Here is a 27,732-nt window from a genome sequence, read left to right on the forward strand (position 1 = left end):
TATATTTATTTTACTATCTAAAAATATTTAAAAGTTTTATACAGAATACCAATACAAAATATGCATGTGAGGTGCTGGTCTTTTTTGGTCCACTTAGGGTCACGATCTGCACATTCTACACTTTAGTGTCTGTGACTTTAAATGTGTGTGGCTGTAAAAGCCGGGACCTGATCTGTTGAGCATGAAGGATTCACAAAGATCCCAAACTTTGGACCTTCTCCGTTTTTTACGCATTCTTTTCTGCCTCGCGCTTATTGCTACGCAAGTGCGCAGTAACATGAGTCTGTGTGGAAAAATGAATGCCGCAAATCCCACAATATAGCAAAAAAATCTGCAGTATAAAATTAGATATGTGCAATTTAAAAATCTGCAATACAGTGAAACTAAAAATATTCACCCCACTGTGATGTTACAAGTCGGCAAATTTACAGTACATAACTCCACCACCACAACAAGTGTCTCCACCAGTGACATGATTTGGTCGGCTGGACGAAGCACTATCATGTCAAAACCAAGAGGTAAGCCCAGCTGCAGTGTTAGCATAGATTACCATTCTGCTTTCACTAGTAGATGCAAGCATCAAGATTCACCTGTAAAGTGTTTTAAATTGTGGATAATACAAAATAAGTCCCTTTTAAAACCAAGACAAATTGCATTTAGACAGACTTGCAAGTAAGATTATGTGGAGCGTAATGATGCCATCAGTTTGGAATAGAAAATCCCTGAGAAGAGTGACATTTCCTGCCTGAATTCCACTTTTTTGCCTCCTATTATGTGAGAGTACCATGCAGACTTTTCGCTGATAATGACCCAACAGACTGGAGGCAGCAAAGAGGCAACGTCTCCAGCTTCCTATTCATGCCGCCAGTAAAAACTCTCCCACTCACTGTCAGTGAGAACACAAGGCAGACATCCAAAGAGAGAGCGAGAGAGAGAGAGAGCGTAGCTTCTTGTCAGCACTCTCACATGTTGCTGGAGGTTCCATACAGACTGAGAACTCACTTCTTGTGAGTGTGCAGTCACAGCATGTAATGCTCTAATATCATCTCCAAGGTGAGCAGGTTGGCAATTGGCTTGCTGCTAAATGATTAATAACTACAGGACACACACACACACACACACACACACATATATATATATATATATATCCATCCATCCATTTTCTGAGCCGCTTCTCCTCACTAGGGTCGCGGGCGTGCTGGAGCCTATCCCAGCTGTCATCGGGCAGGAGGCGGGGTACACCCTGAACTGGTTGCCAGCCAATCGCAGGGCACATAGAAACAAACATATATATATATATATATATATATATATATATGTGTGTGTGTGTGTGTGTGTGTATGTGTGTGTATGGAATAAACACATTAGTCTAGCTAGTTGTTTGTTTGTGATCACTGATGATAATGTAGGTGAGCTAAATGAGTCAAAGCTGTCCATGTCATGTGAGCTCATTTAGTAGTTTTTTTTAACCTGCATATACCCATTTTAATGCAATATATATATATTTTGTATACCTACAAGGATGCAATACGATGCAAAATATATGTTAAAGTCGTAAAATATGCACATGCCTGTTTTGTTCACTATAAATTATTTAAATTTGAAAAAAATGCATGACGAGATGAGAACTAAAGAAATTATTTACGGGACTACCACGGAAATAAATTATTATACAGTGACATCTGCTGGAAACGAATTTAAACTACATTTACATACACATATTTAAGTTACTCTTGCTATGACAAATGTATAATAATCAATAATAATTTACTGGTACCATAATAATACAATTATATAATTTGCGTTGAAAGAAAAAAAATCTGTTTTAATCGTAACATGGCTCTTGGCAGAGTTTAACCAATCACATTTGGCATCCTTCTAAACTGGCCAATCACAAGTGAGGTTGCGGCAAGGTCCACTCACGTATGTCAAATAGATGGATCATAGCGATCCAGTCGTACTGGATGGCGAAAAATTTTAAAACGTGTCAAAACCTTAAACATATAACTGTCTTTACCTACTTTATTTAAAATTCATTACATACAGATGAAATCTACCACGAAAGTAAATGGAATGTTATTTAAAATCTTCATAGTGAGATTTGGCCAATCACGTCTGGCGTTCTTCTGAATTGACCAATCACAATCGGGTATGCTTTTGGGTTTTTAATCACGAACGTCAACTCGTGGAACCATAGACTGCTACTAATACTGGATGCAAGACCGGCATAGACAGATTATGATGATATTGCGGGAAACGTGTTGTGAGATCTGCTTTTGAATGTTTTCCATTTGCCAAGTACGGCCCCTCAGTTTTCGGCGTCGTATGGCAATGAGAGGACACGAGATCAGTGATGCAACTTGGCTGATAATATCGTATTAGAGCGTAACAATTGTCTATGTTTAAACCCACCGCGGAGAACGTGGTCGTTTATGAGCGCAAGGTAATTTAGCTCGCCATGTTTCGCCAGACGAAGGCGGTGCTCGAGAAACTTCGACATGTCCGGTAAGTTAGCTAACATTTGCCCACCTAGCATGATTGTGTCTTAACGTGTACGACAAAAATATATATATATATGGACAGTCACACAATTTTAGCTTGGTGGCAACATTACCAAGGTTTTAAAATGAAGAGAGCTAGCTTGACATACAACTTACGTCAACATTTGAAGACATTTTAGACAGTGGCGGAGCTAGACCTTGGGGTGCCCATGGGGTGGCAAAGGCCATTTCAGGGGGTCCACAGACTATGACAATGAATTTGTTTCTCGACCAATTAATTGCAATCAGAGTCTCTAAATGTTGAAATGTACATACTAAGCACACAGAAGATGAGGTTTGTGCGCATAAATGAAAGTTTATTAACAATGTTTACAACACAATGTACACACAAACACAACTGCAACAATTTTTCAAACGCAGAGTAACCCGCTCACACAGTTATCCACTCACGCACACACACGAGCAATTCACTCACACACTCTCTGTCCACCTTACCGTTGCCTGACTTGCTTCTCTTTAAAAATAAGTTATATATCTTGTCCCCCTGTCTTTTCGTTTCTCAACAGACCCTATGAAAAAAAGGCCAGTTTTGTAACACTTAGCGTCACTTACAATTGCACAATGTTATCAAATCCCCACTTCAAGCCTAGAAAATGTCTGGGGAAATAGACCTCTGTAGATGTAAGTTTCGTATTCAAACATTCCGCTACTAAGTGGTTCTCAACTGGTTTTCCCTCAGGAGCCAAAATTTAACTTGGTCATTAAGTTGCAACCAATATTTTTGACATTCTTTAGCAACTCAAAATTATTTCACAAAAAATAGCCTAGTCATACGAAAGCCTTTATGCACAGTTGAAAACATGAAAACAGTTGATCTATATGAAGCATGAACAAACATGACAAATATGAAATAAAAAGGCAGACTTCTTGAATCAAACAATAAAATAAAACAGACAAAATACTTAAATAAAAAGGCAGAATTCACTTGAATTACAGGTAGGGTATACCTATTTTAAACAAGCTAAATTGGTGATACTGGTGAAGTTTCAGAAATCAAACTTTGAAATATAAAGGTAGAATTAACTTGAATTACAGTATTTATGCTTTTTAAACAAGTTACACTTGTTAACAGCACTTTTGTGATGCCCTCAACTCCTCAAGTTTTTGTTGAAAGCATTCCACTAGTTTCTCTTAATTGTTTTTAGCTAGCCTGATGTGCAGTACATTATGCATGAAATAAGATTCTCCATAGAAGAATTAAAAAATGCAACAGCAACACTTTTGACACTGTCAGTATTACATATTTTAAACAAACACATCAGTGTACCAACAGTTTAGAGATATAACAAAAGGGCAAAACGTGAAGGGTAATCCCCCACCCTCCTTCACGTTATATTTCATTTAAGCCAACAGAGCATAAAACAGCTAGCTGGCCGATTGTCTGCTCGTTTCATTCTTCTAAAATCATTGGAGAAACAGCAACCTAATGTACACGTTAATGTGGAGTGGCTGTTGGAAGCTGACACTGGTCATGTGTAGACACCATGAGATGTAACTTGTCCATGTGCCTGTGTTTGTGTGTGCCAGCGGGCGAGAGAGACTGGCACACTGCACTGGCTGCTTGTTGAAACACTGCATGTGCTTGGTGATAAGTTTTGGTTTTTACCGCCATGAGATGTAGCTTAATGTTAACTTCAGCTTGATACCCGTCTCTGCAAGCAAAACGATCTCCTATCTGAACACAAAAGTGGTTTTAAACAGTGACTCATTAGGACACCACCGTAAAACTTACTTTACAATGACGTCGTAGATTGGCTCTGGGGCGATCCTCTTCTTCTGTGGTGATTCTTCTTCTTCTCCTAATACATGTGGATTACAACTCTTTGTGGTACATAGTGCTAACTACTGTACAGGAGGGATTTAGGCGTCACTGATTTCAAAATGCAAAGGGCTCCTTTCGACAAGACGTGCGGTGCCATGATATGGCAATTATCTGGGGGGGGGGGTCACCTGGGGGGTCCAATCAGATTTCAGGGGGGGTACAGTGCTACCCCGACCTCCGCTCTGGCTCCGCCCCTGATTTTAGAACGATCAGTTATTTGTTGTGAGGGGGGAACTGATGTGGGATTTCAGTCTTTCTCTGAAGGAAACAATAGACTTAATAGCTACAGTTGTTAAATACATTTAAGTACATACTTAAGGAAATTTGGAACAATTACTTGGTTGTTTAGTGGGAATAGTGTGTTTTATGATCGTCCCTAAAGGCAACACAAGATTTTTGTTTGGTTGGTTGATTGATTGATTTAGAGGCAACACTAGGCTTGATAAATAAGTAGGTTGATTATTGGAAGAAGGAAAGTTTCTGGAAAACATTATTTATTATCTAGTTCAGTGTATTTTATTTGCACTGTGTGTCATATTGTGATTACTGTTTGTTTGAGAATATACTAAAATGTATTTTGACTTTTACCTGAACCTAGTTTAAAGGGCCAGCATCTGTCTTGGCGACAAAGGAGCAGTGCAGCAGCTGGAGAGAAGGCCCTTCAGTACTCAGCAGGTCAACAAATCCATGGATTTACAGTTAAAGCGGTACAAAATGTCTTTTGTCAAATGTTTTTTCCTCACACGCACTTGGGGCGAGGAGTAAGCACACAACACTTCACTAAATTGATTGATAGACAAATTCAGTAAACATTTAAGGACATTTTGGTGCAATCACGCAGTTATGGAGGGCAAAATTCTAATTTCAGACATACCGCAATTGATTGACAGTCATATCAAATCAATTACTAAAACTGCCTTCCACCATCTGAAGAACATATCCAGAGTGACGGCTTACATGTGTCAAGCAGACCAGGAGAAGCTCATCCATTCTTTTATCTCAAGTAGACTTGACTATTGTAATGGTCTTCTGACTGGACTCCCTAAAAAAAGCATTAAAAAGCTGCACCTCATTCAGAATGCTGCAGCTCGGGTTCTGGCCAGAACAAAGAGGTCAGAGCATATTACTCCAATTCTAAAGTCTTTACACTGGGTTCCAGTCAGCTTTAGAATAGATTTAAAGTTCTGCTACTGGTCTGTAAATCAAATCACTAAATGGTTTTGAATACATGAATGAAATGCTAATGGATTATAAACCCAGTAGGGCTCTGAGATCAATAGACTCAGGTCAAATAGTGGAGCACAGAGTCCAAAGCAAACATGGTGAAGCAACAATTTGCTATTATGCTGCACACAAATAGAATAAGTGTGAATGTTTTTAAATCCAGGTTAAAAACTCTTCTTTTTTTCCCCCCATGCTTTTTAGAGCATTTCCACTTTTAAATGATATTTCTTGCACTGTACGCTGTTTTGATTGTATTTTTTTCATCCTCTTTGTTTTAAATCTGGCGTCACGGTGGAAAACTGGTTAGAGTGTCTGCCTCACAGTTCTGAGGTCCGGGGTTCAATCCCTGACCCCGCCTGTGTGGAGCTTACATGTTCTCCCCGTACCTGCGTGGGTTTTCTCCGGGCACTCCGGTTTCCTCCCACATCCCAAAAACATGCATGGTAGGCTAATTGACAACTCTAAATTGCCCATAGGTGTGAATGTGAGTGCGAATGGTTGTTTTTTTGTATGTGCCCTGCGATGGGCTGGCAACCAGTTCAGGGTGTACCCCACCTCCTGCCTGATGATAGCTGGGATTGGCTCCAGCACTCCCGTGACCCTTGTGAGGCTAAGCGGCTCAGAAAATGGATGGATGGATGTTTTAAATGTTTATAAGATGGGTATTTTTTCTTTGTTTTTAAATGCTTTTAATCATGTAAAGCACATTGAGTTACCTTGTGTATGAAATGCGCTATATCAATAAATTTACTTTGCTTTGCTTTATGTGCTGAGTCTTTCCAAAGCACATACAAACAATGACTAAATGTCATTGTCTTTTCTCTTGCAGGTTGTTGCGGTCCCTGACTTGTTCCTCACTGCCGTCAAGTTGACTCACGACAAAACTGGAGCTCAGTACCTGCACGCAGCCAGGGATGATCCCAACAACCTCTTCAGGTTGCTAAAAAATTTTTTTGCATGTACTATACTTGGTGTTGCTACGCTAACACCGCTCGCTGGTCCTCCTTGATTTTTAGCGTGCAGTTCCGGACCACCCCCATGGACAGCACGGGGGTCCCCCACATCCTGGAGCACACTGTGCTGTGCGGGTCACAAAAGTATCCGTGCAGAGATCCTTTCTTCAAGATGCTCAACAGGTCGCTGTCCACCTTCATGAATGCCTTCACAGGTACATATTGAAGCCCAGATGATTGATTTTATTGACTAATTTAGTTTATCCCTCAGGATGATTTTTTTGTTTGTTTTCTTTTTTTCAGGGGGGGGGGGGAATCTAGGTTTTCACCCGAGTGGTATTTTTGTGTGGTTTGCCTTACCTCACCTGTAGAGTTTTACATGAGAAAACACCGTAAGAAAGCTGACAACAGACACGGACCCGCTGAGCCATGCACGATTGAATAGGCTAATCTTATGTTAAATTCCTGAACATTTAAAATGTTACATTTATTAGGAATCATCTTAGCATACATGTTTTGACACAAGGGAAATTTTTCCAAGAGGAAATACTTATTTTCACATTATCCGCAGAGAAACTATATGTTATTATTATTATTTCTGTGGAAGTTTAAGCATGTTAATGCAGTAAAAAAAAAAAAAAAAACATGTTTGGCAATGGAGGTGAAATCAGGAGAATTCTCGAGAAATAAAGCAAGTTTACAGAAGAAAAAAAATCAATGATAAACTTGTTTTAAATACTATGTTCCCCCAGTATTTACGGGAGATAAGGATTCCGCAAGTAATTGATCCCTCCATTGAAAAGGTTTTTAATTGCCTATAGCTGTCACAAGATGGCGGCAAAGCACTTTTTTCTATTAGACAAGGCTATGGCCTGACTAAATGAAGTGGGCCCCAAGATCCCACAAGATTAGGCCAAAGCCATATTTTTATATTAGACATTGCTTTAACTTGAGCACAGAAACAGTGAATGGGGGGGGGGGGGGGGGGTTTAGCAGATAAGGGAGGATAGGTCACCCCCCAAAAAATCAGCGAATAGGCGAATTTGCAAATGCAAAAAAAAATGCTGAAACGTCGTCCTGCTCTACTGATGATCAAATGAGATAATGACACAATATAATGTGATGTCACAATCTATTTATAACACATCATGGCAACATTTGTCTTTTTCACCAGTTTTGACAGTGGAAACACAAAAAAGTGTCCCTGAACTGTAGTACTGAACCCAAATTGAAACTTAAAGGGAGAGTTTTCAGTTTTTAAACTGCTAGCAAAATTTGAATTTAGCCTCACTTCACTACTCCAGTAATCCAGGTCAGTGCAGCTATGGGTTGTCTGTGAGTGCATGGCAAATGATAATATAATGTACTAATGTACTTTATCAAATATGACAAAATAATATACAGTCCAACCTTTTATAAATACAACATTTTAATTGATCAAGAGTTTTGTCCCCTTTCCAACAGCCAGCGACTACACAATGTATCCATTCTCCACTCAGAATGCAAAAGACTTCCAGAATCTTCTGTCGGTCTACCTGGATGCCGTGTTCTTCCCATGCTTACGGGAGCAGGACTTTTGGTGAGTGTTTGGAGCTTTGTGGTCATGTACTGTGGCGTCTCAAGCCTGAACCTTCCAGGCAGGAGGGCTGGAGGCTGGAGAACGAAGACCCAACCAACTCCAGCTCGCCTCTGGTCTTCAAAGGGGTGGTTTTCAACGAGATGAAAGGAGCTTTTGTGAGTCCGACTCCTGTTTTTTCACCTAAGGTCTAAACGAGTCAAGACTCTTGACATCTTTGCTTCCTCGCAGTCGGACAACGAGAGCGTGTACGCTCAGCATCTCCAGAACAAACTTTATCCTGACCACACATACTCGGTGGTGTCCGGTGGAGAGCCGCTGGCCATTCCTGACCTCACCTGGGACCAGCTCAAGCAGTTCCACGCCACGCATTACCACCCCAGCAATGCCAGGTAGACCAACACACGCACACACACACACACACACACACACACACACACACGATCCCCGTTAACACTGCCTGTCCAAGCTGGATTTTCCTCATGTGGCCATGGGGCTGCCAAGTTATTAACTTCTAAGGTAGTATTAGAGTAGAAAATAATGGCTGTGTGAAAGGGAATATCAAAAAGCTGGGACCAGGATGTAAAATGTAACGCCTAACACTCACATCTCCTGCCCTGTTGGTTCTAAAGCAATTGTCGCTGTCCATGTCGAAGCTGCTGTGTGAAAGCGCACACAGTTGTGGCCGTATCCCTGCTTTTCTGAGTTCTGTGTAAAAGGCAGATAAATGTCTTGCTAAGGCTATGATGCATCGATATTGTGGGATGTCTTTGTGAAAGGGGCTCACATGCCATTTTTCCATCTTTTTGTCCATAAAAGGCACAGACGGGTAAATACCACATCTTCTATTATGGCTATGACTCAAAATTTTTACAGAAACCCTCAGTTGCATTTTCAAAGGTAGATAAATACCAAGTCTTCTGGTATTGCTATGGTTCACCAATTTGCCGGAGACACTGCATGAAAGGGATGAGTGTGAAATTTTTCCACCTTTTTTTTTCCTGTGTAAAAGACAGTGGCGGATAAATCCTTTGTCTTCTTTTGTAGGAACTCTGCATGAAAGGGCCTAATGCTTTCAAAAACAGCATTTTCCCCCCCACCTTTTCTTCCGTGTGTCAACTGAGGATTTTTTTTTCTCCATTCAAAGTTTGGTTGTATCATAGACTCGTATGTAAAACTCCCTCTAACACCTTACACACAGGCACTGTTGCACCTCCGATACTACTGTATGTCAGAAGTTGGCAATTTAGCAGGTTTACTTCTACCCACTGTTCGGTATCGGTACCTTACACACAGGACAGCCACCTGGGGAAAATGTAATGAGCTGTGTGAAATGGGCTTAGGAAGGTGTCAAATTTTCTACTGATCCACTGTCCATCTATCCATTTTCTGTACCGCTTATCCTCACTAGGGTCGCGGGCATGCTGGAGCCTATCCAAGCTATCTTCGGGCGAGAGGCGGGGTACACCCTGAACTGATCACCAGCCAATCGCACGGCACATATAAACAAACAACCATTCACACGCACATTCACACCTACGGGCAATTTAGAGTGTTCAATCAACCTACCACACATGTTTTTGGGATGTGGGAGGAAACCGGAGTACCCACAGAAAACCAACGCAGGCACGTGGAGAACATGCAAACTCCACACAGGCGGGGCTCGCATTTGAACCCTCAGAACTGTGAGGCAGATGTGCTCACCAGATCCACTGTGTGTCATCCTATTTGTGTCTCCAAACTTTTGTCCATTTTACGCCTTGCCCTGAATCTCATGTTTCTGTGTGTATTCCTCAGGTTCTTCACGTATGGAGACCTTCCTCTGGAGCAACACCTGAAGCAGATCGACCAGGAGACGCTGTCCAAGTTTCAACGAATCAACCCTAACACCCAAGTCCCATCTCAGCCACACTGGAGAAACCCCGTAAGATCTATAGATATTGTATTTGATGCTAAATGTAAATAATAAGGTTTAACTTATTTACTATGATGTTCAGAGGGAAGACCACGTGACCTGCAGTCCCGATGCTATGGCTCCCGACGCTTCTCGACAGAACACGCTGTGTGTTAGCTACCTGCTGGGAGAGTAAGACCACACTTATCCTGGTGCTTCATGCAGACTTTTATGTGTTCATTTTGAGTAATTAGCTATAAGAAATATGTTTAAAATAATGGTGTATTTAATTCCAATTATAGCATCTCCGGTCGTGCCAACTTTATTTTTGTTCAGCGTGGACACTTCATTCATGCTAAAGTTACTGCTACCTCACTCTTTCACATTCCCCTTAAACAGCCACACACACGCACGACTAAAGGTACTGTTTGTTTTTACCATATTGATGGTAGAAATTACACTATTTAACTGTTGATCTGTTTAGTTTTGGTTGAGGATGTGTGAGGGTTTCCACTGTTGTAGAATCTGCTTGAAAGTAAAATAAATTTAAAGTTCTAGAGTTGACAAAAATTACTTTGAAATGCTTCAATTAGGCTGTATTCTCAAATTCATGAACTAGAATGTATACGTTAGAGTGGGCTGGGGAAAATTCATAGCTGAAAACCCAAATTTCAGTTTTTAAACAGGCAGATGGGCCGGGTCAATGGGTCATTCATTGACGAGGTAAGAATTTGTTTTTATACATGTTTACGTAAACTGATCAATTACTGCAACAAATATAGTACCCCTGATGATGCCAGTTTAAAGAATTGAGCGGGCCTTGTGTTGCCTGCTTGCCATAATTAACTCACTCAGAGTTAGCGCGTCATACAGTTTGAAATCATAATCCTATAACTTCACTTTTGTTAGTACCGTAATTTCTCATGTATAATACGCACCCCCAAAGTTGACCTCAAAATTCTGGAAAACCCTTCTACCTATGTATAATGCATTTTTTAAATGCATGATTTTGCTTCTACCCACATGATCAAACCATGAAGTATTATCTGTATTTTGTTAGTTTTTTCAAATAATTATTCTGAAGTGAAGCACTTGATTTGAACACTTTTTTTAATTTACTTGCTCTTATTTTAATTACCCAGGCAGAATTTGTAAGAGGGGTACAATTCTTTAAAGAAAACATGAAGGACCATGCAAAACACATTTAATTTTATTTTAATGGAATTCAAATTAAAAGGTCAAGCATTTCAGAAAAACATTATCGTTAAACAAAACATAACCACAAAGTAATTAATGATGGTTGTTGTTCAATCATCAGTCATATTTCAAAAAAAAAAATATATATATATATATATATATATATATATATATTTAACAAATTCTGCCAGGCTATGTAAACTTATGAGCACAACTGTACATATATGCAGTCATATGTGCCCCTGTCATATTGGAATGAAAGTGTAGTTTGCCCCTACATCTATGTATAATGTGTACTATTGACTTTTGACAATTTTTTTGGGGGCGGGGGAAATGTGCATTACACACGAGAAATTACGGTAATTACCTGAATCTAATTGTTTATAGCGTAGCCTGATGCAAAATAAACATTTACATATTTTTTGACCAAAATCTATATGAATTGAAAAACATTGCTAGCTGTTTTAAAATCATATTCTGTTGATTGCAGTGAATTACAAAGCCTTGAATTAAAATGTGAAACTTTGCCTGGCGTGTTCCTCTGCAGCATCACCGACACCCTCGAAGCCTTTACCCTAAGCCTGCTTTCTTCTCTGATGACGTCCGGTCCCAACGCTCCCTTCTACAAAGCTCTTATCGAACCCAAAATTGGCACCGACTTCTCCTCTGTGGTCGGGTGAGATGAGGAAGAGGAGAAGAAGAAAGTTTTGATTACGAGTTCGACTTTCAGTGTGACAACTGTGTTGTTGTTGCGTTCCACAGATACGACGGCAGCACCAAGGAGGCGTCTTTCAGCATCGGCCTGCAGGGGATGGCAGAGGAGGACACGGAGAAGGTCAAGAGCATCATACATCAAACCATCAGCGAGATCATCGAGTATGTCGCAACTGGGATCGACGGGATAAATCGCATCTGTGACAATTTTCCAACTTATTTTTGTGTAAAAGGCACAGGTGGCTCTGTTCCTGCTTTGCTTTGTCAACATATTTTGCCTCCTCATCAGGACTGGTTTCGAAGACGAGAGGATCGAGGCGCTCCTGCACAAGATCGAGATCCAGATGAAGCACCAGTCCACCAACTTTGGACTCTCTTTGGCCTCGGTGAGCACATGCTGACGCGCATTTTTAAATTCTTATTTATTTAAGACTTTAGTACGTTTGTTTTTGTTGACCTGGATCCGGGTTGTGTAGTACATCGCGTCCTCATGGAACCATGACGGTGACCCGGTGGAACTTCTACAGATCAATGACAGCGTCCTCAAATTCAGACGAGCCCTGGAGGAGAACCCGTGCTTCCTCCAGGACAAAGTCCAATACTACTTTAAGGTATGTGTGGGGGCACTATGGGTTACTGTTACAGTAAACAAACATGACCATTTCTGGTATTTGGTTTATTTTTCATCCTGAGCAATAAACTTATCTTCTTATTTTTTTTATTATCAATAAAGTCAATTAATCGCCAAGCCCCAATAAGGGGATAAAATCAGCCGCTTTCACCTCATTAAACTTCTTTCTCTCATCCAGGAGAACACCCACCGACTAACCCTCTCCATGAGCCCTGATGAGTCCTACCTTGACAAACAGGCCTCGGCCGAGGAGAAGAAACTCCAGGAAAAGATTGGCACTCTCTCTGACAGTGACAGGAAGGATATTTATGAGAAAGGTACTGACGATTACTCAGAAATATGATTTATGAGAGCCCCGAAGTACCACAGAGTCAGTTTGATGTCCAGTGGCTCATGCGATATTAACTTGGCATCCTTCTTCTTTGTTCAGGTCTTCAGCTGTTGGACGCTCAAAGTAAATCACAGGATGCCTCATGTCTGCCTGCGCTCAAAGTGTCCGACATCACGCCCACCATACCCGTCACTCCTATACACATGACCAAAGCAGGTAACACGCTACATGTAATGTGTTACTGAGCCTGCATCTTTGTGTGCAGATGTTTGTATGTGGCACATCCAGTGAATAGTGACTTGGTTGTTTAATGTCACATTTCATGTTTGGGCAGGCCCTCCACAAAAACTAAGAATTTGAATAACAAGCTATTAAAAGTTGACATTTTCCATGATATGTCCCCTTCATTTTTCCTTAAAAATGACAATTCTTCAATTGTGGCCTCAGTGCGTATGTTTTTTTAAATCCACAGGCGGTGTTCCGCTGCAGCTGTGCGAGCAGCCCACCAACGGCTTAGTGTACTTCCGGGCCATGTGCAGCCTTAACACGCTTCCCGAGGACCTGAAGCTCTATGTGCCGCTCTTCTGCAGCATCATCACCAAGTGAGTCTGCTTCACACTAGTGATGGGAACGATAAACCGATCCAACCGGATATCTGTTCATAAAGGCGATAGATACAACTGTATTGTAGCAGACATCATAATCGATATAAAATCTGCCAAGAATCCTGAGATACATCGGTTGTATAGGCCTATAGACCGGATATTGCGAGGCTATGAATTGGTTGTCTGAGGCTTTGCTATTTTCATCTCTTAAAACAAGTGTGAGAGCTCTCGCGCAGTGCGCCGCGGACATGATGTTATGCTTACAACTAAAAACAGCAGTGGTGGGCAGTAGCGACACTACTAGTTTAACTACAGTGGTGTGAAAAAGTAATGGCCCCCTAAACCTAATAACTGGTTGGGCCATCCTCAGCAGCAACAACTGAAATCAAGTGTTTTCTATGACTGGCAATGAGTCTTTCACTTCTCTGTGGAGATATTTTGACCCACGCTTCCTTTCAGAATTGTTTGAATTCACCAAAAATGGAGCATTTTCATGCATGAACTGCCTTTTTAAGGTCATTCCACAGCATTTTAATCGGATTCAAGTCTGGACTTTGATTAGGCCACTCCAAAACCATAATTTTATTTTTACCAGCCATTCAGAAGTTGACTTGCTGGTGTATTTTGGATCATTTTCCTGCTGCAGAACCCAAGTGTGTTTCAGCTTAACTGATGGCTGAACATTCTCCTTCAGGATTTTCTCTTAAAGAGCATAATTCATGGTTCCATCAAACACAGAAAGTTGTCCAGGTCCTGAAGGTGAAAATCAGCCTAAGACCATCACGCTACCACAACCATGTTTGACTGTTGGTATCATGTTCTTTTTCTGAAATGCTGTGCTACATTTACGCCAGATGTAACAAGACTCCCACCTTCCAAAAAGCTCAAATTTCATCACATTAGTCCATATAATATTCTCCCAAAAGTCCTGGGAATCATTCAGATGTTTTTTTGCAAAAGTAAGACGGCCTTTGTTCTTTTTGGTCAGCAGTGGTTTTGGCCTTGGAACTCTGCCATGGATGCCATTTTTGCCCAGTGTCTTCCTTATTGTTGTCATGAACAGTTAACCTTAACTGAGGCATGGGAGGCCGTCAATTGTTTAGAAGTTGTCCTGAGTTCCTTTGTAGCCTCCTGGATGAGTCATTGCTGTTCTCTTGTGGTAATCTTTGTACTGTAGACCGGCTACTCCAAGGAGTGTTCACCACTGTTCCATGTTTTCTCCATGTGAGAATAATGGCTCTCCCTATGGTTCACTGGAATCCTAAAGCTTTAGAAATGGCTTTTGTAACCCTTTCCAGACTGATAGATGTCAATTACTTTATTTCTCGACTGTCCTGGAATTTCTTTGGATCATGTCATTTTATTGCAGCTTGTTTAGATTTTTTTGTCCGACTTTATTTTGTCAGGACAGATTCTGTTTAAATGATTTCTTAATTGAACAGGTCTGGAGGTAATCAGGCCTGGGTGTGATCAGTGAAAATTAACCAAAAATTTTGATTAGCCACAATTAATTAATGATTTAACAAGGGGGGTAATTACTTTTTGACACAGGGCCAGGGAACTTTGAATAGTTTTTTTTTTTGTCCTTAATAAATGAAATCACAATATAAAAACAGCACTTTAAGTTCACTTGTTTTCTACTGTATTTGTTTGATATTTACGTTTGTTTGATGATCTTAACTAACTAAACTATGAAAAAATATAAGAATTTGAGAAGGGGGCCAATACTTTTTCATGCCACTGTACATTTCTCCGTAGTGTCACTATTTCAGCATCAAATAGCTTTTCAGTAGTGAAGCTACTTTTGTGGTCACAGCAATAGAAAAGTAACGCTCACAGACGCTACATTTCCCCCGGCCCTTGTAACCATCGAATGTAACATCACGTTATGTACCTTATCTCAAGTCCAGCGGTGACATCGGGGCCGGCGGCGAAATGTGTGCTCCAGATGGTAAACATGCAGACAATGTGGCAAAGCTGGGTACAGTAGATCCGGGCAATTGCCATGGGCTATATACCACAGAAAACTAATGCTTCTTCTCATCCATCCATCCATCCATTTTCTGAGCCGCTTCTCCTCACTAGGGTGTGCTGGAGCCAATCCCAGCTATCATCGGGCAGGAGGCGGGGTACACCCTAAACTGGTTGCCAGCCAATCGCAGGGCACATACAAACAAACAACCATTCGCACTCACATGCACACCTACGGGCAATTTAGAGTCTCCAATTCATGCATGTTTTTGGGATGTGGGAGGAAACCGGAGTACCCGGAGAAAACCCACGCAGGCACGGGGAGACATGCAAACTCCACATAGGCGGGGCCGTGCCACCTGCTTCTTCTCAAGCCCATTCAATCCACTAATACGTTCCAGTGTTGGTACTTTGCGACCCCAAAAAGAAACTACAGAGATGACAAACAGCCAGGTATGTCCCGAAGCTAACACAACAGTTGCCAGTCGAGCTACGCTCTAGTCATCACAAGTTCAAAAAGTCAGTCAGCACTCAGCAAATGGCGCGATTATTTATTGAAAAAAAAAAAAAAAAAAAAACAGAAGCAGTCATTGCGTGTGTGCAGTGACGCTCCTAGCTTGAATGGCACCATGTGATTTTTCAGGATGGGGTGTGGCTCCCTGGACTACCGTCAGCAGGCCCAGCAGATGGAACTGAGGACTGGGGACATGTCCATGTCTCCACAAGTAATCCCTGACTGCACCCACCTGGACATGTTCGAGCAGGTTAGCTTAGCTTTGCGTCTCCACCTGAAATAACACGTAAAAAAATGTTGCACTGGGCTTTTCTCTCTCAGGGCATCCTCCTCTCCTCCTCCTGCTTGGAGAGGAACCTCCCTAACATGTTCCAGCTGTGGGGGGACATCTTCAACAGCCCCCGCTTTGACGACCAAGAGCGTTTGCGGGTGCTGGTGATGATGTCTGCACAGGAGCTGGCCAATGGAATCTCCTACTCCGGCCACATGTATGCCATGACGCGGGCCGGACATCACCTGACGCCAGCCGGAGAACTCTTAGAAACATTTGATGGGATGGAGCAGGTAGGGGAGAAAAAATGTCCTTCATCCATTATTTTTTCTGCTCTTTATTTCACCAGAGTTGGCAAATGTTAGGTAATGTTTTGTGTTTGTTTGCAAAATAGAAAATTTTATTTTGACGTTTGAGATCTGATTAATCGCCTTTGATAGACTTTAGACTAGAATAGACAGAATTGGCAAAGGCAAATTAATCCATAGACACAGATATTTTGGATGATGACACATTGAATTCTCATATACTGGTACTTTGATTCCAGCTGCAACTGCGTCCGCCAATACAAAGTTGATGTAATAAAAACATGAAATGAAAAATATTGAAGCCATAATTAATGATTATGAGTGTCCTACAGTAATATTCTTGACAAAATTTTGAAATTAACGAAGTTCAGACAAATTTCGGCAAATGGTTCTGGAAGTGAATTTTTATAGGTTGGCAGCTCTGTTTCACTGTCTTGTGAGGTTCTTCTACCCCTTTTTTTTGTGCTGGTGGGTGCATGCAAATTGAATAATTTTCTCCATTTGATGATGTGATCTTTAGGTGAAGTTCATGAAGAGGATAGCAGAGATGTCGGACTTGACCCCGGTTATCCGCATGCTGCCCCGGATCAAGAAGCACCTCCTGAACCCCAACAACATGAGGTGCCACTCGATATTTACACTCATTGTCTCCTCATGAAAATGTACATTGTGGTACAGTGACTTGACTTGAGTTTTTAGAGTTATGAGCTGTCATTTGGTTACAATTCTGGATGTTCCTACAGGTGTGCCATCAACACCACGCCTCAGCAGGCGTCCGAGTCTGTGGCCCACCTGGAGAGTTTCATGAAGGACGTAGCCGCCAACAGGAAGCAGTTCAAAGCCGTGCGATCAAATGTCATCGAGGTATGCGAGTGATGTACCACTTAATGAATGAAAAGGACCTAACAGCATGTTGATGCGCTGTCATGTTTTCCCACTAGAGGCCGCTAGATGTCCTCAACGTCTCTGGAGCAAGCAGGAAGATCGTTGCTGTAGGTTTTTTTTTTTTATTTATGTTTGCTTAAAATACAGGATTGCATTTATCGCTCCGCCCTAGACTTTAAAAAATAATTATTCCCATGAAGCCAGTGTCATTTAGCAACATGAAATTTGGTAGGCGTGTCTATCATGAGTAGACCTACAAGTCTAAAGGAACAATGTCCCAAAACAAACTGGACCCTCGAAGCCAGTTTACTTATCTACATGAATTTTGGCAGGCTTGTCCCTTATGAGTAGACCCACAGAAAAGTCTCTAGAAGCCATGCCTGTAAAGACACAGGAAGTCAACCACTTTGGCTTGAAGGGGCCATTTCAGGGTCATTTCCAGGAGTCCTCCAATGACATGTTTTAGAGATTAACGATTTATTTATTTATTTTTTCAATCAGCCCCAAAGCCAGTTTCACAAAGGAGCATGCTTGGTAGGCATGTTTATTATGCATTAGACCCACACAAAAAGTATCTAGAAGCCATACCCAATACTAGACTGGAAGTCTGCCATTTTGCGTTTAAGCGGACATTTTAGGGTAGTTTTACAGGGGTCTGTCAAAGATTAACTTGTCATAGAGATTTTGTCCAGTGCTTACCAAATTAGAACCACGTATACTAGGCAGATGTACGATGCTAAACTGGCTGAAATTTGAGTTGAGTCTCTGCGTACATTCGGAAATTCACTCCAAGCGCTTTCTATACACTCCGGAACGTTTGCAAACTCAGAGCATTGTTGGAGTGTGTCGTTCGGCTATTCAGAGCACCACACTCTGGGAGTGCCGGAGTGCGCTCCCACCGCTCTGACTGAGGAAATACAGCGGCCGGAGCGTCAGGCAGGAAAAAATGTTTACAGGCAGAACTGACACATTCAATATGGCGGACACACTGACGTATACCTTCAATGGCCAACACGCTCGTTCGTAAATTCATAGAAAATGGAGCACACGCTACCTCTCTGAACACTGCACTGTCAGAGCGCAGTGAGAGCATCAGATTGAAAATCCGAACGCACCCAATATACTGGCATCGAGGGCCTGTTGTTTTGTTTTGATGGACATTATTCTTTACAAAAATCCTCAAATGCAGCACATGACTTTGAATGTGGAAGGAAGCTGTTCCAAATCCTTAACTGGCCTCCCTTTTTTTTCATCAGGAGCCAAATTTCCAGCCTTGTCACATGAAGACATTCTTCCAGTTGCCATTCCCTGTCAACTTTGTCAGCGAGTCTATCCGCACCGTCCCTTACAGCCACCAAGACTACGCCAGGTTTAGAATTACTTCTTCATTTATTATCATGACACTTAACATGAACATGTCATAGGAATGACTTTGAAGCGACTTAATTTCTCTTTCACCAGTCTTTGCGTGTTGGGAAGGATGATGACGGCCAAGTTCCTCCACGGAGAGATCCGAGAGAAGGGCGGGGCCTACGGTGGTGGAGCCAAGATGGGTGGAGGGGGCCTGTTCTCTTTTTACTCTTACAGGTGTCTAGATACTGACCCTAATTCCCTTTAATTTTAACGGTCAAGTTTAGACACACATACATCAAGAAATAAATTTTAAAATTTGTAAAAATGTAGAAAATATTGGGAAAAAATGCCAAAGTATTAAAAAAGAATAGATAAAACTACAAGAATATTATTTGATAAATAAACAATTACATATGTATTTTTGGGCTAAAAATACTGAACAAAATGAAACAGAAATATGACACCAAGAAAACAGAAATATTAAGGAAACTAATAAAAATAATTTAAAAAATAAAAATATTACACGTGTTAAAGTATTATACAAAATAATGCTCAAATATTATACTATGTATTAAACAAAATAATGCAAAAGTTGAAGCGAATAAAAAATATTAAACAAAAAATGTTAGACAAAGTAATGCAAAAATTTACAAAAAATAAATAAATAAACCAAATTAGAATAAATACAAAAATATTAGAAAATAATTACATTAAACTACAAAAATGTTGCATGAAAATCAATTCCAAAATATACATACATTTGGGGGAAAAATACAAAATGATATGATACAGAAATACAACAAAGAATACAGAAAGAGACAAAATAATACAGGAAATATTACACCACGAATGTGGAAAAAAAAAAAAAAATTAGACAATGAAGAAGTGGAAATGATGGATGGATTGATAGACAAACTGGAAAAATATTACACAAAATAATAAAAAATATTACAAACAAATATTAAAAAAATAAATTGACAAAATAATGCAAAAATACTACGTATAATAATATTCCACAAATATATTACACCCAAAAACAAAAATATTGGATAAAAAAGTTTGGGTAAAACCTTACAAGAAATGGGGGGGAAAATAATACAACAATATTGGGCAAAAAAATACCAAATATTAGACAAAACTAATATTAGAAAACAAAATACAAACATATTAGGCAAAATAGCGACCCCAAAACGTTAAAGACATTCAATAAAAAGAGTGAATGTGTGTCTAAATATTTCAGTGGTACTTCCAAATGGTGCAGCTTGCATCTATTCTCTCTTTTTTATTTTGTGCATTTCATAGGGATCCCAACTCCGTCCAGACACTTTCCGCATTCAGCAAAGGTGTCGACTGGGCCAAGTCGGGCAAGTTCAACCAGCAGGACATCGACGAAGCCAAGCTGTCCGTCTTCTCCGCCGTCGACTCGCCTGTGGCGCCCTCCAGCAAAGGTAGGACCATTTTTATAGTTTTGCCATTGTTTCACTCTGCCGTGGAAAACCGCAGTGGTAGGGTACCTAAAGGGTGGCACTTACCACAGTTTACATTTTGGCTCCCTTCTCTCAGGCTACTAAGCAGAGTGGTGGGGTAAAAAAAGAGAAGAGCTAAACATAGTTCTCTTTTTGGCACCTGTCTGTAGGGAATCACTGCTTTGGGGTACCTGAAGTGTTAAATGTTCCCACAATGCACTTTTTTCACCCCTCTATTTATAGTGTTTAGGTGATCATTGGGTGGCGCTTGGCATAGTGCACTTTTTGGCACCTTCCATCCTGGTACCAAGTGCTATACTTCATGTTTTTGTTTATGCAGGAATGTCCGTGTTCCTGAGTGGAATTACAGACGAAATGAAGCAGCGACACCGAGAACGACTCTTTAACGTCACCCGGGAAAACCTGCTGGCCGTGGCTGAGAGGTTTGACCTCAATAATATGTGCTTCTTCTAAGTAGCATGTCAAAAAAGACTTTGATCTCCAAGTACCACCATAATACAGAGATTTTAGTTTTTTGTTTTTTTAAATTATATTTAATATACTGGTTCCTTGAGATACGAGTTCAGTTTGTTCCGTGACCACGCTACAAACACGTATCTCAAATCATCTTTCCCCATTGAAATGATGGAAATGCAATTAATCAATTCCAGCCACCCCAAAAAATTGTTTTTTTAGTAAGAAAAATAGCACTCTATAATGTAGTTTATAAAAACATTCAGCGATGACCTAATTGAATAGAATGTAAAGAATAAAATAGTTTGTGCCACATTCTTTGCTTCAGTTAAATGGAGATTGTGCTGCTGCTCCTGGTGTGTGCACCATAGCCACCTGGGGGCAGTATAATACAGTCACACGGCTATACATGGAGATGGTCACAACTCCTCAGTAAGCTGCAGTAATATTAATCATTCTTAGAAAAGGATTAAGAATATATGCCTGTGAATATTGTTATATTATCTGTTGACGATGCCATTCGTTAGCATGACATGTTGCATTGTTTGTTAGCATTAAGCTAAAATTACTTTTATTAAGGCAACGTTATATGGTTAAGTACACAATGTGTAATTCTCTGTTTTATATTTAGTTTGATAGTAAACTTCAAGTAGGAGTGACAATAAACAGTTTGAAGCCGCTTATTTGAACAATTCTTTACTGTCAAACTGCAGCTTATGGTGAGGTGAGGGGAGTTCACTACCGCCATACAATGCTTGTATCTCAAATATGTGCCCTTAAGTCAAAGCAAAAAATCAGCCAAATGACAGCTTGTATCGAAAAAAATCAGATCACTTGTATCTCAAGGTACCACCCAAGTATTGTAAGCCACCATAACATCAACATTGAACAGTAAAGCATAACATAAACTATTTCTTAAATAATTATTTAATTAAAATGTATTGCACATAAAATAAATGTTTGAAAATGAGATTAAATGCAAATGTATTGTACTTAAATGGTAAATAAAATTGAGCTGCAGTGAACAAATATGCTGTATTGGATGGATTTAAAAAAAGTTTAAAACGCTGTAAAGTTATGCAGCATTAAGACGTTTAACTACCATACTTTGAGACTCACTGCAATAAATCATTATTAGAATAACTTTAACAATTATGATATGGTGACTTTTTTCTTTGGTGCAGGTACCTGAGCGTCGGGAGCAAGTTGTGCGCCGTTTCCATCCTGGGCCCGGAGAATGACGCCATCAAGAAAGATCCATCGTGGGTGGTGAAATAAATGATATGTGATGTGTGTGGAAAACATTATGTACATATTTATGCAACAAGGCTAATAAATTATCATGTTGGAATAGAAATCCACAAACTATCTTGGTGGCCAAGGTGACCGAGGTTTCTGAAATGTAATCTGTGTCATTTGTGGCTTGGCTAGGCGTCAATTGACCGGCACTTCGAATGGGTCGACTTTTTTCTAATGACAACACTTTGCTGGTGTTTTGTTTCTCCTCACCAAAGAAGGAGCAAGAGTAGGACAAGGTTAAAATTTTGTTGTCACATATGTTTTTGGCGGAGTATTTGACCAAAACAAACAAAATGGTATGACAAAATAATACAAAAATATTAAACATCCATCCATCCATTTTCTGTACCGCTTATCCTCACTAGGGGCGTGCTGGAGCCCTATCCCAGCTATATTCGGGCGAGAGGCAGGGTACACCCTGAACTGGTTGCCAGCCAATCGCATAGCACATATAAACAAACAACCACTCGCACTCACATTCACACCTACAGGCAATTTAGAGTCTCCAATCAGCGTAGAGGAAGGTTTTGGGATGTGGGAGGAAACCGGAGTACCCGGAGAAAATCTACGCAGGCATGGGGAGAACATGCAAACCCCCCACAGACGGGGCCGAGATTCGAACCCCGGTCCTCAGAACTGTGAGGCAGATGTGCTAATATTAAATATTAAACATAAAATACAAAAATATTACATAAAGACAAATATCAGACAAGAAAATACCAATGTTAGACAATATACGGTACATTTATGCAAATAGACAAAAATTTACAAATGCTAGACAGAAATACTGCATACAATATTAAACTAATAATACTTATTAAACAAACAAAAAATATAGAACAAAAAAACTAAATTAGGCAAAACATAATGCAAAAATATGATGCAAAACAATACACAAATGTTTGACTAAAATGGTAAATAGGTGGAACAATAAAATATTTGCTGAAAAGTTTTTAAAATTTGAAAACAAAAAAAATACATGAAATTTGACAAATTACAAAAGTATTACACAAAAAAAATTTTTAGGCAAAAATACTACACTAAAGTAATATGCAAATACATAAATGGTAAATGGATTGCACTTATATAGAGCACTTTATTTCCACCATACAGTGCCCAAAGCGCTTTACAAAGCCTCACATTCACACAACAAAGGGCAGCTGCTGCCATGCAAGGCGCTGCCAGGCCCACTGGGTGCAAATTGGTGTTCTTACCCAAAGACATCTCGACAGTGGACAGCCGGACTGGCATTCGAACTGGCGACCCTTCGGTTACGTGAATATACAAAATATTGGCCAAAACATAATGGAAAAGTTGTTGAGTCACAAGAGATTGTTTCTCGTTTTTATTGGTAAATATTTGCTTTCATGTAAAATCGAGAATCTATAACTGGATGCATTTAAACAATTGAAGTCTTGGGAAAGTCCAATCACCTGTGTGTGTCTATTCTTATTCTGCTGCTGTCTTCAAAGCATTGTTGGGTTGACAAGTAGCTCTCAAAGCTCCTCTACATGCATACTCTTCATATAGACGCACAGTATGTGATGATGTGTACAAAAGTATCAGGATACACAGGAAGAGAAGAAGGTTTCTACAAAAGTATTGAGACACACAAAAAGGGAAAATGAATAACCTTTGCAGTTAGGACAAAAGTATTGGGACACAGGAAGTTAAAAGTCGACGGGAAATGTCAAAAAATATGTGGACTTTGGACAGAGGTATTGGGACAGCTACAGGAAATGTAATATTAAGAAATTTGGGGTTTAGGCTGAAGTATTGGGCTACACAGGAAGTGAAAATTCGTCAAAATGTGGAGCTTGGACAAAGGTTTTGGGACACACAGGAAGTGAAGATAATGACACCTACAAGTGAAAAGTAAACAGCTGTAGATTGACAAAGGTATTGGGACACAATAAGTGAAGAAATTGTGGAGTTTTGGTAAACGTATTGGGATGCCTCCTTGAAGTAAAAAGTGAAGAAAATTTGGAATATGGACAAAAGTATTAGGACACACAAGAATTGAAAAAAGTGAGGAATTTGTACAAAGCATTGGTACTCATACAGGAAGTGAAAAGTGCGGAAAATGTGGAGTTTGGTCCAAAGAATTTGGACACACGGGAAGCGAAGAAAGTGAGGATTTTGTGCAAAACTATTTGGACACCTTGAAGGGAAAAGTCAGGAAAATGTGGCATTTGGACCAAAGTATTGAGACACGCGTCCAGGTTACAGAAATCTGGTAACAAACAAAGTAACAAAGGTGAAAACTTACTTCCTTGATGGAAGTAAAAGAGCAGAAGACACTAGAACTGATGACTCTTCTCAAGTGTTTTTATTAAACTCATAGTGGAAAAGAAGCAAGTTGAAATTTGAGCTTTCTAAATTCTACAATCTGTGGAAATTTTCTAATACGAAAATGGAAATAAATAAAAGCTGAGTGGCATCTCCGAGGCAGCTTGACAAGATGGAGTTCAACAACATGGTGGTTTTAGGAGAGGATGGCGGGAGCCCACGCGTCTCCGTCCAGGTGGTCCACGCTGGCCGAGCGCTTTCTGCAGGCTCGCCGCGCATCCTTGAACGTGTCGTCACTCAGTCTGGAAATAGCCTGAAGACATAAAACTTCTTCTTGTTAAACTTGTCGTCCTTCGAGATCACCTACCTTGTTTTTACAATGTCACATTTTAAAGGCGTTTTCAGCTTGATCACTGTTTAAATATAACCGACTGGCTTGACAGTAAATAGCAGGATGGTCGAAGATTCCCGAAGTCCTGAACAGCAGCATCAACATTACTTTCTAATATTAGCGTCTGAAGCTTCCAATGTTAGCTTCGGAAGTCAGCTTCCAAAGCTACCTCTCATGTTACAGCAAAGGAAGACTAACATTATATTCCCAATGTTAGCTCAAATGTTACCTTCAAGATTAACTCAGAAGTTAGCTTTCAATGTTGGCGTCTAACATTAGTTTCCAGTGTTAGCTTCTGCAGGTAGGATCCAAGGTTACCGCTGATGTAAGAGTTAAGGAAGACCAACGTTTGATTCCGAACCTTAGCTCAAATGTTAGCTTCCAGATTAAATCCAACGTTAGCGTCCACTGTACGCTTCTGAAGGTGATATAGAGTTTCAAGGTGTAACTGGTATGGCGGGTAAACAAGGGTATTTATTGCAGTATAGCATATAATGTAAATCAGATAAGGGTGTGGGGGTATGATGCATGAAAGCTCCCTGCAGGGTGGATACTGATCCAGCAGAGACCAGATGTCGAGGAAGACAATGGCTGCGGGGAGCCACTGTAATCATGAGATGCAAGACTGTGGGACGTCGTCTGGAGACGGCATCTGGAGCCAGCGGCAAATGGCCATCATTCTGCAGAGCAATAATGACGTCAGATGGGACCATGGACCCATCAGACGACAGCAATTCCATACTTCCGCTTTCAAACATTGTATAAGTCGGGGGCAAGAACAGATACCTTTGTTCAGTCTGCGCTGTCTTTGCTGAGGCTAGGATGAGCGTAGCTGCTGACCCAGAGCTCTGTAAAATGTATAGACTCCTCTGTCAGGAATAAATTGGTTGACTTTTAACACGTTGTTATAATTGTAGTTCTTCCACGAAAACGAACACGCATGGAACCTCGAGAGTAATAGGTGATTATAAAATACAAGGTTCCTTCACTTCCTATGTTAGCTTTTGAAGTTTGCGTCCAACATTAGCTGTCAATGTTCATCTGAAGTTAGCTTCTAATATTTCTACTAATGTTAGAGCTAAGAAAGACAAATGTTAGATTCCGAACATAAGCTCAAATGTTAACTTCCAACATTAGCTTCCAAAGTTAGCTTCTAATGTTGGCATTGGGGCTGCATAATTATTCGAATTTTAATCGTGATCGCGACTTTGGCTGCCACGATGGAATGAGCCTGATGGGTGGCGATGTTTACATTTAAAATGCGGGCACTGCTGCATGTGAAAAGTGCTTTATTTGTCGCAGTGCCCGCACTGTAGTCAGCCAGCCACCAGGGCGCGAACGTATAGTTAACTTAATTCAGGGCCATCACTGCCCTCAATGGTTAACTTCAAAATAAAAGCTAAAAATGGTATTGATGTCCAATGTAGTATTACATGAAGCTTTTATTTTGAAGTTGCCCCTCTCAGCAGGTTGGCAGAGTGGCGCCGTGACATGGTAAAACACTAGTAACAGTCGTTGTAGCGGCTGGCCTTGACTTCAACTTTTCAGCTGGCCTGACCACAATTAAAAAACGGCAGGAGTAAATAGAGATGGAAATCACAACTGTTGAGTTCTATGCAGTTTGTGAATGCAGACGTACCCTTCCTTTACAGTTCATTACATTGATGGGGATTTTCAAATGAAAATTCGGTGCTTATGTATTAATTGAATTTGCTTCCACTAACTTGCGATTTGTGATTGCACTTTGTAATAGCATATTTATTCAGTTAACCCTTGGTAAGGTTGATGTTTTTTTTGGGGGGGGTACATTTATTTTTTATTATTCTCTATCTTTACGTTTACACACATATGCAGTTTTTATCGCTTAAAAATGCTTCCCAGCGCCTGCTGTACACTTTTTTTATTTTCACTCATAACTTCACTGCGATTGGCTGGCAACCAGTTCAGGGTGTACCCCGCCTCCTGCCCGAAAATAGCTGCGATAAGCTCCAGCACTCCCGCGACCCTTGTGAGGATAAGCGGCTCAGAAAATGGATGGATGGACTCATAACTTCACACAGGTTGCTTTCCAACTAAATTATCATGCATTCTTGGGTATAACTCTCCCTTTACACTAGTTACAGGCAGTGGTTTGAATCCCAAAGCTTTGGTTGGGCTTTTACACACATTTGCAGTTTTTATCGCTAAAAAATGCTTCCCAGCGCCTGCTGTACACTTTTTTTTATTTTCACTCATAACTTCACACAGGGCGGCACGGTGGACAACTGGTTAGAGCGTCTGCCTCACAGTTCTGAGGTCCGGGGTTCAATCCCCAGCCCCGCCTGTGTGGAGTTTGTATGTTCTCCCCGTGCCTGCGTGGGTTTTTTCCGGGCACTCCAGTTTCCTCCCACATCGCAAAAACCATGCATGGTAGGTTAATTGACAACTCTAAATGGCCCATAGGTGTGAATGTGAGTGCAAATGGTTGGTTGTTTATATGTGCCCTGTGATTGGCTGGCAACCAGTTCAGGGTGTACCCCGCCTCCTGCCCAATGATAGCTGGGATAGGCTCCAGCACGGCCGCGACCTGAGTGAGGAGAAACGGCTCAGAAAATGGATGGATGGAACTTCACACAGGCCTCTTTCCAAGTAAATTCTCATGCATTCTAGGGTAGAACTCTCCCCTTTACACAAGTTAAAGGCAGTGGTTTGAATCCGAGAGCTTTGGTTGGACCTTTACACACATTTGCAGTTTTTATTGCTTCCAAATGCTTCCCATCGCCTGTTGTACACTTTTTTTCTTTTCACTCATAATTTCACACACGCCTCTTTCCTCGTACATTCTCATGCATTCTAGCGTAGAACTCTCCCCTTTACACAACTTACAGGCAGTGGTTTGAATCCCAAAGCTTTGGTTGGATCTTTACACACATTTGTCATGTGTGTGTGTTCCGGGTTTTGTCTTCCCCCCCTGTTTCACACACACCTGCTCATGTGAGCATCTTCATCACCTGTGCCTCGTTC

General features: G+C 40.7%; 1 protein-coding gene across 3 annotated transcripts; it reads left to right on the forward strand.

The window, feature by feature from the left end:
- Window positions 1–2,219: 2,219 nt before the first annotated feature.
- pitrm1 (pitrilysin metallopeptidase 1) lies at window positions 2,220–22,118 on the forward strand. Of its 3 annotated transcripts, XM_061797780.1 has the most exons (26): window positions 2,220–2,505; window positions 4,982–5,090; window positions 6,437–6,543; window positions 6,624–6,775; window positions 8,025–8,139; window positions 8,198–8,294; window positions 8,368–8,528; window positions 9,934–10,060; window positions 10,134–10,222; window positions 11,775–11,903; window positions 11,990–12,103; window positions 12,231–12,327; window positions 12,418–12,552; window positions 12,751–12,889; window positions 13,003–13,119; window positions 13,376–13,505; window positions 16,123–16,243; window positions 16,315–16,557; window positions 17,093–17,193; window positions 17,316–17,436; window positions 17,514–17,564; window positions 18,714–18,826; window positions 18,919–19,044; window positions 20,113–20,258; window positions 20,617–20,719; window positions 21,935–22,118. In XM_061797780.1, the coding sequence occupies exons 1-26, from the start codon at window positions 2,459–2,461 to the stop codon at window positions 22,026–22,028; spliced, it is 3,084 nt and encodes a 1,027-aa protein (XP_061653764.1). In that variant the 5' UTR covers window positions 2,220–2,458; the 3' UTR covers window positions 22,029–22,118. The 3 variants fall into 3 exon arrangements, with proteins under 3 accessions (XP_061653764.1, XP_061653765.1, XP_061653766.1); XM_061797781.1 differs by lacking the exon at window positions 4,982–5,090; XM_061797782.1 differs by lacking the exon at window positions 2,220–2,505 and having other exon boundaries at window positions 5,040–5,058.
- Window positions 22,119–27,732: the final 5,614 nt, after the last annotated feature.

This window comes from Phyllopteryx taeniolatus, chromosome 14 (genome assembly GCF_024500385.1).
Source record: "Phyllopteryx taeniolatus isolate TA_2022b chromosome 14, UOR_Ptae_1.2, whole genome shotgun sequence".
NCBI lineage: Eukaryota > Metazoa > Chordata > Actinopteri > Syngnathiformes > Syngnathidae > Phyllopteryx > Phyllopteryx taeniolatus.

Excerpts from the sequence above, each read along its gene's own strand:
- pitrm1 (XM_061797780.1), top strand. The coding sequence starts at position 2,459 with ATGTTTCGCCAGACGAAGGCGGTGCTCGAGAAACTTCGACATGTCCG. Across the intron at positions 8,295-8,367 it reads ACGAGATGAAAGGAGCTTTT|TCGGACAACGAGAGCGTGTA; the intron begins GTGAGTCCGACT and ends GCTTCCTCGCAG. Across the intron at positions 17,194-17,315 it reads CTGAACCCCAACAACATGAG|GTGTGCCATCAACACCACGC; the intron begins GTGCCACTCGAT and ends ATGTTCCTACAG.